The sequence below is a fragment of the Varanus komodoensis genome, unplaced genomic scaffold (assembly GCF_004798865.1).
Source record: "Varanus komodoensis strain SLA01 unplaced genomic scaffold, ASM479886v1 scaffold7_3, whole genome shotgun sequence".
NCBI lineage: Eukaryota > Metazoa > Chordata > Lepidosauria > Squamata > Varanidae > Varanus > Varanus komodoensis.
Window position 1 is genome coordinate 12,563,394 of NW_025336480.1, and position 17,196 is coordinate 12,580,589.

At 44.5% G+C, this 17,196-nt stretch overlaps 1 protein-coding gene and 1 long non-coding RNA gene across 2 annotated transcripts in view; one reads left to right on the plus strand and one right to left on the minus strand.

Moving 5' to 3' along the window:
- The first annotated feature begins 1,068 nt into the window (after positions 1 to 1,068).
- Positions 1,069 to 16,715, plus strand: SLC25A48 (solute carrier family 25 member 48). The gene is made up of 4 exons (XM_044454663.1): positions 1,069 to 1,315; positions 6,136 to 6,393; positions 11,312 to 11,445; positions 16,554 to 16,715. The coding sequence occupies exons 1-4, from the start codon at positions 1,084 to 1,086 to the stop codon at positions 16,671 to 16,673; spliced, it is 744 nt and encodes a 247-aa protein (XP_044310598.1). The 5' UTR covers positions 1,069 to 1,083; the 3' UTR covers positions 16,674 to 16,715.
- Positions 16,384 to 17,196, minus strand: part of LOC123035962 — a 42,734-nt gene continuing 41,921 nt past the window's right edge. Inside the window, exon 3 of the long non-coding RNA XR_006417063.1 lies at positions 16,384 to 16,721. This is a non-coding gene — a long non-coding RNA (uncharacterized LOC123035962). The remainder of the gene's footprint in view (positions 16,722 to 17,196) is intronic.

The window sequence follows — 17,196 nt, forward strand, 5'->3', positions numbered from 1 at the left end:
AGAAGACTGGGGGCAACAGGACTTGTAGAGGAAGGCCAGAAAAGCTCAATGCAAAACTGCTATATAAGTGTGAAGGCTGACTATGCAGAATATTGAACCCGAGTGGTCTCCTTCCTATGTTAGTCCAAGGTAGACTTACTTGTTGGCAAGTGGCAGCTCTAAGCAGCAGCAATGGTGAATCCATGAGCTACCGTATACATTTCCCCCGGTGCCCCAGACCAATGCTACAAGAGGGCATTGTTGAAAATCCCCATGATGCTTCAGGTTGGCCAATGTGAACAGAAAGGTGGGAAATGGGGGCAGGCATCTGTGTGTGGTGGGCCCCAGCAGAAACCTGGAGCCTTGGCAGCTGCCCAAAGATACCAGAGGCTGACAGTGGTCTTCAAACAGGCCAGCAAACTAGACAGACCTAGTTTGGAATGAGACTGCTTCACAAATGCAAATGATTGTATGCACACTGTATACTTTTCTCATGCTGGTAAGATCAGACAGTGAATAGTAAAGGTGGTGATTTCAATGATTTAATTGTACAGAAAATGCAAATTGTTAATAGTCTTTGACTTCTACAACCAAGTTTCAGTCCAACATATACTTTTGACATTCTAAAGTCAGAAATCTGCTCTCTCAATTGTGTTTTTTATTTTAAGATAGAAATAAAGCCAAGGCAGAGGTTTTATTTTAGAAAGTTACATTTACTAATTAAAATGCCTTTTCTCCTTATGCTTTGTATGTGATAAGCATGGAAGCGATTGTAATTTTGCCCAATCTTTACTTTTATCTTCGGAAGTGCATCCTCTCTGTCTCTAGGCACACCTGATCACATGCAAGGATCATCTATCACTCAGTTGGCAATTTTCAGTCAAAGCCATCCCCATTTTTCATTTCATCGGTGTTTCCCCCACTCCCTGTCTAAAATTTGTCCCAGTATAAATAGGACAAGAAAACTCATGTAGGTAGTCTAAATACATGAGTTGTCTTATCTTAGTAAAGTTATCACTTCAGGCTTTCGTGAAAGTGAAATTAAATCCAATCTTATTTACATCCTACTCTATTTTTCCGCAGATTTCTGGGTTCTTTAAGGGAATGTCTTTCCCTCTAGTCAGCATTGCTGTGTACAACTCCATGGTATTTGGAGTCTTCAGCAACACCCAAAGGATTATTAGTCAACATCGCTATGGAAATTCTAACCATCCTCCAGCACTCACGGATTTGGCTTTAGCAAGCATGGTTGCAGGGGCCTTTTCTGTAGGAATTGGCGGTCCAGTTGACCTGATAAAAATAAGGCTACAGATGCAGACACAAAGTTTTCTTGAAGGTAAGAATCCAAAGGTTTGGTGATTTTAAAAAAACTTTTATGTTTGTGGTTCTAATATATTTTATTTGCCCTCATATTTAGAACTAAGCTGAAATTCACCTCAGGATTTTTTTTTCCTAAGAAGTATATAGGATTTTTTTTTTTAACCCCCACTTCCAAATCTGGAAAAGAAAGTCACTTTGAAGAATTGCCCACCCAAATACAGTGGTACCTTGGCTCACAAACAGCTCAGTTCATGACCAAATCAGGTCATGAACAGAAATTTCGCAAAAAAAATTGCCTCAGGTTGCAAACTCCGCATCAGGTGACGACCACAATCACGCCCCATCTTCCCTGCATGAGCATCACCGTGATCACGGCCATCTTCCCCTCTCCCTGAGCACAATCGCTATCGCATGATTATCATTTGAACTCTCCCTCCAAACAATAACCTCCCCCGCACCTAGGTTAGTGTTCTCTACGGTACTGTACTTTGTTACTTCGTTGTTCTTTGTCACTTTGTTTCACATTTTTGTGATTAAAAAAAATATTTACAGAACAGATTAACCTTATTTACATTGAACCTTATGGGGAAATTTGGCTTGGCTCGCAACCAATTCAGGTCGCGACCAGAGTCGCGAAATGGATTAAATTCGTGAGCCGAGCTACCACTGTAATCTCCACCAGTTTTCGGCAGTGGCTGCCATCCGCTGCCCACTCCATATGCATGTTCACCCAGTCCATCACAGATACCACAGAACAACACATGGGGCATTCTGGGGGAAGCAACATGGTGGCCTGGCCGTCAACTCATGGGCTGCTCTTGCCGCTTCCGAGAAGGAGGAGGGAGAGAATGGAAGGCATTAGCTACCTTGCTGTCACTGCTGCTGTTGAACCCAGCCTATGAGAAGCCGTTCGGGAATCTTGAGCAATGTGATGGCGTTGTCCTCCCACAAATAGTTACAGAATTCAAGGGGCCATTTTAGTGCAGTTCTATTTATAATGGCATTTCAGGGCTGTTATAATTAAATGTGATTCACTGACTCATATGGAACATTGAGGTACATAACCACCTACAAAATTGGCGGCAACACTACAGCTAGATATTCCACTCAGAAAGATGTAACCGATGTCCCTTCAATTAGTCAAGAAGAAGAAAAGTTGCATTGAAAGATGGTGGAGGCAGCATCAGCTTTGAGAGCCAGAATATGATCACCTGGACTAGAGGCAATCATGTCATATCTTTGACATTAAGGGTACGACTACACGTTATGTTTTGTAGTGTGTTGCCCAGATTCGTCTCTTTTTTAATTTTAGGGTAAAGGACAGGGCCAGCATGCACCCAGAGGGGAAACTTCCTCCCCACCTGTTGCCTTCCAAAAATCCCCCTTCCTACACACACACACACACAAATACACACCCACAAACCGCAGGGATGAAAAAAGAGAGAATAACAGCCTCCATCGATCAAAGGAGACCTTTAAAAAAACCCCAATTTTAAGAGAAGCAAATGGGTGGGGAAAGATTTAACTCACCCTCCATGTGCGTTCATGTTCTCATCCAAGTTGGGGCCACACGCAATTGCTCTATCTTGAAAGAAAATAGGCACAACTACACATCACACAGCTAATGTAATGCATAATTTGATCTTGGTACCTTCCAAGTTATGTATAGGAGACTAAATTTAATATGATGATGTGAAAGGAAAATAAATACCACCACAGCATATGCCATATCTGCAGTTGCTTTCTGAAGTCTGATATGTTTGCACCTAAGTACCAAAATGGACATGTAAGTGCCATAGCACTGAATCAGTGTTGTGTGGTGGTTAGTATGTTGGACTGGAGAACGGAGAGCTCTGGGTTCTAGTCGCCGCTCAGCCATGGAGCCACCTGGGTGACTTTGGGCCAGTCACAGACTCTCAGCCCAGCCTACCTCACAGGGTTGTTGTTGTAATGATAAAATAGCTATGTAAGCCACCTTGGGTTCCTCACAAGAGGAAAATAGGTGGGTATAAATGTAATGTAGTAGTAGTAATAGGAAATGCCTGTTTTTAAAGGAGAACCTAGATATAGTGGGCAATATGGAAACACAGCAGGATGGTGAGAACCAGTGTAATATGGTTATCTCTAGATAAAAGCTGTATAGGAAGGACAGAGAAGGGTGCACCGGCAGAGATCTTGCCCTGAATGTCAAAACAGGCACAGAGTCCATCTGACCTGAAAATCTAAAAAGGGGAGACTCTTCCACAGAAACACTGTGGATGACAATGCCTGGCTCCAAAACCAATTTAGTGCTTGGCTCATCCTATTGTTCCTACTGTGTCCTTACATTGACTGGAGAAATGCAAGAGCCAGTCATGACAAAGAGGTTAGATTTCCATAATAATAAAAGCTTATATAGAATGTACGCTAGAGGTTATTGGGGTTATCAAGTACAGGAGGTTACCAACATGGTTAGCAAGAAATGTCAGGGAGGTTATTTAAAAAAGGGAGAGAGATCCTGCAGAAATGTAAGTATTACTGAAAGTGAGAAAAACAAAAGGGAGCTTGCAAAAAGGAGATGCAAGCAGACGAGAAGAGAACATATTGCTAACAGCATCAAGGTCAGCAATACAGAATTCTTTAAATGTATCAGAACCAGGAAACCAGCTAGGGATACAGCTGGATGACTGGATGATAATGGAGTTAAAGGAGTACTAAACAAGGATAAGGAGAATGCAGAGAAACTGAAAGAATGATTTTCCTTTGTCTTCATCTCAAAGGATACAAGACAGAAATCTATGTCTTAACTTATATTTTCAGAGAGGGAGTCTGAACAATAGAGCAAATAGAGGTGACTAAAATGAATTCTCATTCTCACTGACAAACTGAAAGTTAATAAGCCACTGGGCCTAGAGTTCTTCAAGAACTCTAATATGAAATTGCTGGTCTTCTATCAAAAATATGTGACATGTCCCTAAAATCAGCCTCTTTAGCATAGGACTAGAAAACAGCCAATGAAATACCAAGTATAACAAGGGGAGCCAGGAAATTACAGACCAGTTACCTTTTGCTCCAGATAAATTGGTTGAAATTTTTATTAAAGATAAAATTAGTAAGTATATAGGAGGACAAGCCCTGCTGAAAAAGAATCAACATGGCTTCTACAAAGGTAAGTCCTGTTTCCCTAACTTTTTAGAGTTCTTTGAGAGTGCCAGCAGGAACATGGATGGAGTGTTACAGTTGACACTTTACTTGGACTTCCAAAAAGATTTTGACACAGGGCATTACCTTAGACTTAAGAGAAAACTGTGCAGTGATGGAATAAGATAAGAGGTCCCCTTATGGATTGGAACAGAAGGCAGACAGCTAAATTTCCTCAATGAAAGCAAGTGAGCAGCAGGGTCCTACAGGAATCTGTAGTGGGTCTACAGTTTTTCAACTTATTCATAAACGATCTAGAATTAAGAGTGAGCAGTGAAAACCTAGGTGTGTTGATGACACTAAATCACTTAAGGTGGTTAAAATGAAAAGGTATTGTGAAGCGCTCCAAAAGAATCTCTCCAGGCTGGGAAAATGGGCATCAAAACAGCATGTGCAGTTCAGTGTAAGCAAGGCCAGTATTGGGGAAGAGAACTGGGGAATCCTCAAAGAAAAGAGAATTAATGAAAAGAATTTTGGCTTCTGTTAGCTGTTTTGGGACAGGTGCAAGGGATCAAGTATATTAACCAGGGGAACAGCAGCAAAATGTTATCACACAGCATGTTCTACAGTTCAGAAATTTAACTGAACTGTAGAACTGAATTTAACTGAATTTGAGGAAGACCTCAATGAATTGGAAAGATGCTTCTAATTAGAAATGGCTAAGCACTTTCCCACGTGAATGTGGAAATACTGTCCTCGTGGCATGTGATAGGAGAGACATGGGACTTCACTGCATGATGCATTTCTGTGCATACATCAGTCATGGTAGTTTTGAGGGCTGGGGTGTTTCATGACATCATCCTCCAGGACCTCTTCCATGCTTTGCAACCATTTCCACATCTCTTTTTAGACTGAGGAAAGTGAGGTATTTCACATGAACACAAACTCAGATATTTTCTCAGTCCTGCTGTCCTGCAGAACATACAGGAAAGGTAAAGAAAGGAAAACCCTGGGGAGAGGGAAACACCTGTAAAGGAGGCAGTCTTAGTCTCACAAAGAATTGGGAAGCAGAAGCCCCCGTCAGTGGGTGGGCTGAAGGCTTGTGTGGAGAGGACCACAGTGAATGCAAGGAACATTGTGTGAGCTCATTCCTCTTGTACACAGAAAGGCTTGTTTTAGCTCTTTGCCTCCAAATATTTGAGCAGCAGTTGATGTTACAAAAAGCATCATCATCTTCATCCTGGAACATGCGTTCCCTTGGAACAAAGTCCGAATCCAGAACTAAAGTGAGGTTGCTTTGGAGGGGTTTCACCTTGGTCTGGAGTGAGGTAGGACCATCCAGAAAGCCACATGGATTGAATCAGGCTGCTCCTAAAACCCTGGCCCCACCTCCATTTTTTCAAGCAAAGTGATTGACTTACATGACGAAATGAACAAAAGGGTTTCAGCACATATCCATAGTAGTATTTCAATAATTAAGGCATGACCAGGAATTCTGAGAATTGTAGTCCAAAACATCAGGAGCACAGGACCAGAGATCAGGCCACACTGCATACAAAGGGTCTGCTAAGCACGCTTTCATTCCCTCACAGTGGATTCAGCAGCTCTTAGAGCAAAAAGCAGCACAAAGGCAGAAAAACTGGAAAACAGGAACAGCAACCTTTTAAACAATTGTTGGTTATCTGATGTTACAAATCTTTCTATTTGCTTCTGTAGCCAACCTAAACTTAAAGCACAGGACAACTGGATTTTCGGTCCAGACTGCCTACAGAGGTCCAATTCATTGCGTTGGCTCAATCCTTCGGCAGGAGGGTTTGGCGGGATTATACCGGGGCTCAGCTGCAATGCTTCTGCGGGATGTTCCTGGATATTGCCTCTACTTCATCCCATACACACTTCTCTGTCAATGGATCACTCCAGAGGGCTGCCTCTCTCCCGGTCCTTTTTCTGTGTGGCTGGCTGGCGGCCTTGCAGGTATGAACATTTCTGCTCTCCTTCACCAGAAATCATTTCTATGCATTATTACAGTCCTAAATTACCCACCTTGTCTCTCGAACTCACCAGCCCCACCTCAGCTGTGTTTTCAGTCACACGGCTGGAGGGAAAGTGGGGAGAAGGCTTACAGAGGGCATACGAAGGATTCTGTCTGAGCTTCACATCAGTCAGGACCAGTTTGGTAACAGATGCTGAGAAGCTGCGCTTGGGGCAACCCCAAATCATTTGGTGTTACAAATATGATTCCTCCTGGCGCCCCATACAGTTTTCCACATGCACCTGAAGTGGCAGCTGAATCTCACCTCAGTGCAGGCAGTAGGGCAGCACACCTGAAGCTGGTCGAACCGCTTAGGGGGCAGAAGGCAGGCTGCATAGTCCACTCCGCTTTGGCCCTCAGTGGTGCCTGCTTGTGATGAGATGAGGGCTAATCCCCTGAAGCTCAGACCAGACAAGGCCGAGCTGCTGTTAGCGGGCGATCCCTCTGTTTGGATGGAAGGTATGCAACCTATCTGGATGGGGTTGCCCTTCCCTTCACGGAGCAGGTTCACAGCTTGTGTGTATACGTGCGCCGGGGGGTGGGGTGTCTTTGAGTCACTTCCAGCACTTGACCTCAGTGCCTCCTGCCAGCTTTGTGTGGTGACCCAGCTATGCCCCTATCTGGACAGGGATAGCCTGGCAATCTCGAACACAGCACTGCAGTGCAGTCTGCATGTGGCCACCCTTGAACACTGCTCGGGAAGGGGAGTTCATGCGAACAGGGCAGCCAGCACCACCAAGTCTGAGCACGCAGCCCCAGCTCTTGGCTGCTTTTAATGGTAACTACAAGCAGGTCCAGTGCGGGCTTTAACTTAAAAATGAGGCCCTGCTTAGGGACTTTTGTGAATCGTGCAGAGAGATGTGGGGAACTGGGGGGAAGAGCCGTAGCTCTTGAAGAAATGATGATGAACGGCTCACCTTGAGCCCCCCACCACTCAGGTTCTGGTGCCTGGGGCAGCAGCATTGCACTGCCCTGAAAGGAAGTTCAGGAAGAGGTGCTTTCTGACAATCACCGACATGAAAGTGATTTCTTTGGCACGGCTCTAATCTGCACTGCACATTATGGTGTCCCTCCCACCTGCTTGCTTTATCTCTTGGAAGAGAATGGAAAGTTTCAGTAGTCTCTCGAAATTGCTCAATGTAGCTAAAGTATTTCTTTTAACAAGTCTTAACCATACACTTCTTCAGGCTGGGTTTTCCCTACTTTTTCAAAGATCAGATAAGGAATACAGAAGTGACTCTGTTTTGCACGGGTGATTGGATGTTTCCCGTTCAAATGCTTTGGACCGCCACTCCCATCTCCCCCAGCCAGCATGGCAAGTAGTGATTGATGATACGTGTAGTCTAAAGCTTCTGGAAGGCATCTCACTGAACAAGCCTGATTGAGAATGTGTGATGGGTGTGGGTGTGGGTGTGTATGACCCATTCTTATCACAAGTAACCAATAAGTAAAATTAAAATGTGTGTGCAGCAGGAAGTCAAATTTATACCAGTGGGTAAGAGAAAAATGGGAAGGGTTTCCCTGCTCCTCACAGTTTACTATTAGCCATTTTAATCTGAAACAAAGGCAAATTATTTTAAGAGCACACCATTCACTCAACCAGGACTTGTCAAAGCTTCAGTCTGTCAAACCAGCATTATATTGCACTGCCATTCTCCTTTCAAGTTGAAGAATTCTGTGTTTATTTTCTGTATGACTCCAAGCAAAATAACAACAGAGTCACAGACAGCAAGACCAATCACAAATCCAAGGAACAGCAGTGTAAAATCATTCATTTTAATGAGGGGGGTTATTATTATTGCTATTATTTTATTGCATGCATCAGCAGCTTGATGAAATTAGCCAGTAGATGGAGATCAAGTCACACATACACAGCTAGCAAATTGGAATGGTTTGCAAGGATCATTGCAATATATTCTGTTACATCCCTATTTCTAGCAATACTTTTGATCCAGGACCAATTTTACATTACCATGCTAGATGTATTCACAATGCAGAGCACTTCTTTCATTCCAAATATTTAGGTTACACAACACTTTTCAAAATCATTTTGTTTCAGTCCAACCCTACAAGCTGATTTTAGTGGAAGCAGCACCCTATACCTGGAAGCCTTGGTAGAACTGCCAGCATCTTTCACCAGGAATTCTTCCTTCTCCATATGTCTCATTTATAGCTGCATAGTTTCAGAGAGGGCAAATTGCCCCTTTGAATGGAAAGTACCCCAGACCTCAGGTAGGACCAGTAAAGGCAGCTGCTACTGCAGGGCCAGACCGTAACAGAGTTGGGAGCAGTTTTATTTACCTGTCTGCCTTACTCTGGACTCCAACCCCATATCACTGTTTCTCCAAGCGCTGAGATTCTTGCTGGAGCTAACTGTGTGCACATTTTCTTTGACTTATGTGTATCTATTGAACTTCTCCTGAATTTCTTAAGACACAATGTTAGTGATGTTTAGAAAAAAGACTGTCCTACGGTTCCCAGCATTCCCTAGCCATGCTATATGGCTAGTTAGGGAATGGTGGGACTTGTAGGGCTTTTTGCTATCAAAAGATAACACGGGATTGCAGCTTTAGTGATCCAATTCAGGGAGAGGGAAGGTGCTGCCACTTGACGATGGCGATATTGGCAGAGCTGATGGACACGGCAGTCCAACACATTCCTCACTCCCATTCTGTGTTACTGAAGGGCAGAAGTCCAAGTGAAGATGTTTAATCTCAGTAATGATTTTAACACCTTGGCACTGATTCCCTTCAAAACACCAGCTTGCATGAAAACACAGTAGTTACTGGTTAACATGAGTAGATCTCTAGAATTTCACAACACCAGGTGCATCTGAAGTACATTCCTCAAAGCCACTGCCCTGTAGACGAGGACATGGGCTGATGGAAAAAGCCACCCGTTTATTTGTCGCATACATCCGAAAGCTGAGAAACTTCCGTGCAACACCAAGGAAACTGGTACTGTGTCTTGGCCACCGTCTGCAAACTTGCCAATATGCAGCCTCACTCATTCCATCTGTAGCATTCTTCATCTTGGCATACCATTTGACAGCTGAAACTGGCAAGGAAGTTAACTGACAAAACTCTACATAACAGGCAGCCATAAGGACATTTGAGGCTGAGAAAAATAATTTAAATTTAAAAAGCAGAAACACAGTGATAAAGAGAACCCTTCTGCTCTTTTCTGGGGCTTTGAAAAAGCAGCGGTGGAGAGCTAAAAGGTGCAGCAATATGAACAGGGTGGGGGAAGCATGGCAGCTTCGGTCACGGGGGACACTGGAGACACGCCAGAGCCTGCTGGAGGCCTGAGGGGGAAGTGGGGAGAACCTGGCATGGCCTGCCCAGTTGCCTGTCGGGGTGCCAGGGACAGCCAACTCCCGATGGCTTATTCATGGGGAGCCACAGCCAGGGATAATTATCTTAAAAATAGCCATTCACAAAACATTTGTCCACTGCTCACACAGACACCCTTACATCATGCACTGATTAACAAATGCCGTGTAATAAGAAGACTTGTTTAAGTTGTCCAGCTTAAATGTTGGAGTTCTTGCAACAACGGACTACATAATGGGGCTACTCAGCACAAGGCATTGATTGTGTGCTCATGGAAGTGTGCTCATGGAAGTTTTCATGATGTCATTGTGCGCCATGGCTTCTCCCAAATGTTCTAGTTTTTTTTTTATGTGTGTGTGTGTGGGGGGGGGGGGTTAGAGTAAGGAAAATCTAATTTTTAATCCCTCCAACCCTGAACAAAAGCCTCATGAAAAGGTGGAACGCCACAATACTGCAGCTATACCATACTGCCACCTTGTGGCTCCTTAGGAGAATATATAGAAAAGCTGAGAAATGCAAACCACAGAAAACGCAGGATGTAACATAGAAGCAAAGCCTTTTCTATCTTCTTCTCCCTCTCCCTCTTTTCCATTTTAAACTCTTTTTGTTACCGCAGGAAAGGGGTGGCAGCGCTCCTTGCGGTGCCTGGACCACTGAGCCCTCCAGTGCCGCTATGGAGCAACTCTGGCTTCCTTCTGGGGTACTGCTGGGGAGCATCATGGCTGCCCAAAGGCAAGAGGTAGCAGCCGTCTTTCTCCTAACAACACCTCTGCAAGATGCCGTCCCTCATGTGATGGCATCCTTCCACAGAGGCACTGTTGCAAGGCTTTCAGTTTCTTCCCACTTCTTATTATGGGTCCATGTTCAGGTTTTTCTCCCTTGAAGTATTCATTTATAATATACTGACTTTGCCCCACATCGTGTCTGTGTTAGGCTGAACATGGCAGGGGAAAATGTCCCTGGATATCTCTAGGAGTGCCGCCACGGCTTTCCTGAAGCAACAAAAATAGCTGACAAAAAGGTTTTGCTGCTCATGTTTACAAATACAGGTCCTCAAGCTGCAAAACTGGAAAGAATTTCACCAGCCTACTAAGGGCTGTGGGTTTCTTCAGCCAGTTGCTTTACCTCAACCTTACAAATGTGTGCGAAAGGTTCTGTTTGAACCTTTCAGCAGCACATCAAACAACCTTTCAGGAAACAGCCATCTAGCAAAATTGCAGAGCAGAGGTGCAGAAAAGGAAGATTGCGTTCACTGGTCCTCTTTCTGCACAGGGTGCCTGCAGTTGTCCGTCCACAGAGTTCAGAGGCTTAAGGGCATCCCAATTGGATTGTGCCTTTATGTCAGGCAGTTCAAGCAGTTGTGAACCCAACTCCATTGAACTTGGAAGCAAAATTCCCATTGCCTTCACTTAGAATTAAATTCTACTGTACTTTTATAGCCTGATTCTTAAATAATGTCACCATTCTCTTTAGTGAATGGGGTCGGAAGGTGGTTTGGGTTTTCTTTTCCTTTGTTTTGTTCTCCTAGGAGCAATATCTTGGGGAACTGCTACTCCTATGGATGTTGTGAAGAGTCGCCTTCAGGCTGATGGTGTTTATTTAAACAAATACAAAGGAGTCCTTGACTGTATCTCCCAGAGTTACCACAATGAGGGTCTAAAAGTAAGCACTGCTGAAATAATATCTCCTTGATATGAGAACTAATGTCTTGTAACAAACAGAATGTGAAAGTTTTCCCAGTTACAAATGTGAATGCATGATGTAAGTAGCATCACTGCCAAAAGTCACAGACTCTCAGCCCAACCTACCTCACAGGATTATTGTTGTGAGACTAAGATTGAGAGGAGGAGGATCGTTTAAGCCACCTTGAGTCCCTTGGAATGAAAAGGCGTGGGATAGAAATATTACAAATAAATAGTGATGTTCTGTGGCTTTTAGGGTACAGTCCAATCAGGATGCCCGTGGCTCAGAGGATTATGGGCAATCTATGCAGGGCGGGAGGAGCCCAGAGGTGAAGGCTGCCTCCACACTCCTTCTGCCCTGCCAGCTGTGGCCAGTGGGCAGGAGGAGCGGAAGCAGAGGCACTGCCAGGTGAACTGTATGTTGGCAGTGCCTGTGTCCTTCCCTCCCTGCCCCCAGGAACATCCTTAAACCGTGGCCCTAAGGTTGCACTTGCTACCTTGGCAATGCAGCCAGATTACTGTGTTCTGCACTGGCTGCAACAGATGAGGGTGGCCTGAGCATACATTCATTCAAAGCTCATAGCTGGTTCTCCAAAAAAATCCTGTGACCATTATGCTGTTACATAGTTTGGAAAGGGAACTGTAGGCGAAGTCCCTTGGGAATGATTAGCCCGGTTAGGTAAATGTTCTTTTCTCTGTTATTAACCAATGAAGTCCGTGATCAAGAGTAGCTAAGTACTCCTATGCCCAAATAATGCTGTTCAGTGCTAAAGAAAAAATAGCTCTGATGGATGGAATGCCCAGTCAAAAGTATAATTTGCATGTCATTTTCAGTGGTATTTCCCCCCCAGGGAATGGAATGGTCTGGAACAGTGGGTGGGGTGTGGGGGCACGGCCGTCTTCCGCTCATCCAGCAATAGCAACAAACAAAGGAGCCTGGCACCATAAAGATCTATTGCACGTAGGCCGATGCAAAGATTTTGTATGGCTTTTTTTGGGAGGGCACCACGAGACGGCCAGCATCATTGCGGTTCGCATGGAAGTGCCCGATCTTGATGAGCGGCAGGAGCAACCCACACACACCGGCCGCTCCTCCCGAGTGCTGCAAGTTGAGCTCCTGTACACCATGCGCAATGAGCTACTCCATCAGGTAGCATTACTCATTGGCGCACTGTAAAAAGAAGCGGGATGCAAAATGCTACACTAGCTGTGAGGTCCAATTTAGTCATTGGGGATGTTCTTTCTTATTTTTTTTTGTTTGCACCTCCTGAATTAGCACATTTTTCCTGGCCTCCAGGAGTGGTGGCATATGACAATAAAAAAAAAAAAAGTCAGATTTAAACAAAGCAGGTTACGTAACATGTCAGTGGCGCTACATCACTGAAAAGCATCGGTATGGCTCCTTATCGGTGACCTGTGGGACACATTTTCATGCAAGTCTAAACAGGGTGGATTTAAGGTGCTGGGTTGGAATAAATTCAATGTAACTTTTAATGTAATGTTAGAAGGACACACATGGAGAATCAATGGCCTGATTTCAGTGTCACCAAAACCCTCCAGAGTTTTTAAAAGCCCTGGCTTATTGCAAGTACAACATCATGGTGGTGCATATAACGGGAGTGGCTAAATGACCCAGGGAAGCTCCATCCTGAGCCATTTATTGTGATGTGCAAACTCAGAACTCTGGCTTGTTGCAGATGAGACAAGCCTGATTTGGAAAGGAAGGTTTAACCTGGGTGGTTGTTCTGTGTGAATCAAGCCCACATAAACCAGAGCTTGCTTCCACACAATTTAGGATGGCTGTTCCAGTGCTTGCCTCAATCATTATCTTACATTTTATCCCAGCACATCAGTACAATCACATTACGATGAATATGTTTGGTGCCAGCTTCGCTTTGCCTGCAGCCACTCACAGCTGTGTGAAAAGATATCATATCTCATCTCAATGGAAAATTGCCATTCCTCCTCTAGACAAATCTTCACGTAAAAGGAGAGTGATTGTTCAGCTAAAAGAATATGATTATCCACATCCAGAACATAGCAGTCCGTACCCACGTCAGTCACTGCTTCAACAACCGCAGGTGTGCGAGTGGGGAGGGCTGCAGGGGCCTTTCGGCCCAAGGGCCATGCTTTTTGCGCTCCAGGCTTACAATGTCACCTATACAGTTCGGACTGCCAGAATGCCTACTATGGCTTTTCCAATTAGGAACGGTCTCCTCTGGAGGTTAAACTGGCACCTATCTTAGCTAGCCTTTAGCACCAGGTGAAAATAACCCTTCCTTAAAACAGGCCTTTTTATTAGATGGTTGGAACCATGCATTACACCATGATAGTCGACAGACTGTGTACATAAATCATTTAATATTTGTGGTTGTTGCTATGTGCCGTCAAACTATCTCTGAGTTATGACAACCTTATGAATGAAGGCCCTCCTAAATGTCCTTTCTATGACAGCCCTGCTCAGCTCTTGCAAATTCATTTAATATTTACTAGTCGCATTTTTTAATTGTTTTCTAGGTCCTAATTACATACTGGGTAGGTTCCCATGTCTTGACAACCCACCCTGCAAATAAGCTACATAGATTAGGTTGTTTTGCAAAACCACCTGTAACTGGGGTCACTCGGGGTTGCTCTCCACCTCCAGCAGCCCATACTGCCAGCTGACACCCCAGGGGACTTGGCAGCTAAAGCCAGCTTTTCCTTTCCCCCCACTGTGGCTCGCCTTCCTCACCAAGAGTGCTTTCTGTAATCTCCAAGTTGACAGCCAATGACAGCCCCTTACAACTGCCCAGGCAGCACATTGGAGGGACTGCTCCTGGAATGCTATACTTTCTATTTTCCTCCAGTGTGTTCAAATATTTTTGCAGCTCTCTGGACTTGCGCAGGTACACATTGCTAGAGGTCCGAAATGAACACTATTGCCCGAGCAATGTCCTGGCAAGTGTCTGCTGTGAAAGTGCAGCACACGCCCCGCACCGACATTGATCCAGAGAGGCTGAAAAGAGGGTTATTCTTTGCTTTGCTTTCCCTGACAGCTGTCAAAGGGAAGGCAAAGCCACACAAGGTTCTGCTTGCAAAGGAAGTGGCCAGATCCTCCTCCTCCTCCTCCTCCTGCTGCTGCTGTGGGTGGACCTCCTGGTACTTCCCAGTGTCTTGCATTTGAGATCCTATGTGTGTGGGAAGCTGGAAAAGTACAAGCCACCCTCTTATGAGAGCATGGAGCATTCCTAGCTAGCTGTCAAAATTAAGTCTTCCATTTGAAATGGGTTGGCAGTGTTGGTGGAAAAACAATTTTCAAGCCAACAATATTTTTACATAATCAAGATCAGGGTATACAGCTCTGGAGGTTGTTTTCAACCCCCTGAAACTCACTGAGCACCGTTTGCTGCTGAATTTTTTCAGCCACAAAACCCCTGATGGTTTCCCAGAAAATGTCAGCAGAAAACCACTGCATTTTCTGCAGAAAGAACATGCACTTTGGCTGCTGTTTGTTTCGACCACTTCTATGTGGCTAAATAGTGAGAAAAATCCCTACATGGTTGCCATATAAAGGTATGGTTAATGTAATTATGGGCCAGGCAAGTCTGGCAGACAAGGTGCGTTTTCAGGACGCATTTGAAAGGTGCCACATGTTCTGCTTCCCAAACTTTATGAGGGTGGTTTTCCACAAAGTTGGCACTGTGATTGAGAAGACCCACTGCTGAAGTATTACCTGGAGATGTTCCACTAATTCTGGAATGGCCATCAAGGCTTCTCCCTGAACAGTTGGGTATATGTAAGGGATGGAGGTCTCCTAGGTTTCCTGGTGCAAAGGTGCTTCAGCCTTTGCACAACCACCATGCCATCACCATGGCCAGGTAGCTCATACGCAGCCAGCACAGTTCTTCAGTGCAGGTCTTATGTGAGCACAGCTGGGCATCCCAGTGAGCACTCCAGCTGCTGTGTTCTGCTCCATCTGCAGCTTCTGGACCAAGCCCCGGGTAGCCCACATAGAGCATGTTGCAGCAGTCTAAACTGAGAGGTTACAGTGGGTGGATCACTGTGGCCAGGATGCCCCTGTCTTGGAATGCACACAGCTGGCATACCAACCAAAGCTAGCATGACTCCAGGCCTTGAAGCCACCCAGGCCTTCAGTGAAAAAATGCATTCAAGAATACTCCCAAATTACCCACCTTTTCCTTCAGTGGGAAAATGACCCCATCCGGAACAGGCAAAGAACCCAGTTCCTGGAGCTGAAATTACCAGCCCATAGGGTTTCTGTCTGAGCAGAATTCAGCTTCAGTTTAATAGCCCTCATCAAATTTATTTATTTATTTAATATCTTTCTCACCCTTTTTCTTGCAAAGAACTCAGAGTGGCTTACATAATACTCCTGCTGTTGCTCTCAATCTTATCCCCACAACAAGAACCCTGTGAGGTAGGCTGGGCTAAGAGCCTGTGACTGGCCCAGAATCACCCAGCTGACACCATGGCTGAGCGGGGACTAGAACCCAGATCGTCCAAGTCCCACACCTGTGCTCTTAACCATTGCACCACACCAGCGCTTCCTGCAACTGCATCTAGGCACCAGTTCAGAATGTGTAGTCTCTCCCAATTCATACCTTACCAAGAAATAGAGCTGGATGTCATCCACATACAAATGACAACTTGTCCCAAAGCTCCATATGGATATTTAATAACACTGGAAACAAGGTGGTACCTGGGGTGCCCACAGTTCACCTGCCATGGGACTAAGCTGCAGTCAACAACTGACTCCACAAATATGGACTGAACCACTGCAGAGCAGTGCCTCCAACACCCAGAAGTGGCATTCTTCTAGCCTGCAACTGAAATTCAAACTGCTGATACTGGGTATTTTGTAAGGAGGCAGGATGAATCTTGAAAATTAATAAATAAAACACACGTGCACATGGTGCAATAACTTCTAGAAAATCATTGAGTTTATTAATGTTCCTTATAAAATACTGATTTTTAAAACCTGAGATCTCCCAATGTCAGAATATCATTCATTATTCTGCAATCAAAGTGATTGCACAAATTATTTCATAGACTCCTTTGGGGTAATGTTTCCTTACTTCTTCTGATTAGGTCTTTTTCAGGGGCCTGACAGTGAATGCAGTGCGAGGATTCCCAATGAGTGCTGCCATGTTTCTTGGATACGATCTTTCACTCAAAGCCCTGAGAGATCAAGCAGAGACAGATTCTTGAATTCCAGGTCAGCATCATATAGTTATGTTGAATAATTTCATACCTTACCTATGAAAAAAACAAGAACAACAAAAGACTGTATATAGAAATACTTTAGGTACTGTATGGAACCCTTACTGATTCAGCTGAGGCACTGTCTACTGAAGCAAAAAGAACATACTTCCAGATAATGGACACAATACAGCACAGACCAAAGTGTTTAGGCATACAAGAAGCCATGTAACATTAACCAAAGCTGCAGTGCTATATATTCTCACTCCAGAGTAAGTGCACTGCATTTGCAGGCTTACATCTGTAAGTGCATGTGCATAAGATCAGACTGTAAACACCTGCACTGGGGATTGTGGCCAATAAGTAAAACACAGTCCATGAAACCGAACGTGATCTTTTCCATTAGCTTCCATAGGAAATGAATTCCATTCAGTTGTGGTCAACCCACAATCAACTTACCGGTTTACTTTTTATTAACAGATGACCCAAGCATTAATTCAATTGAGAAGCAGTGCTAAGAAGTGGGGACAAC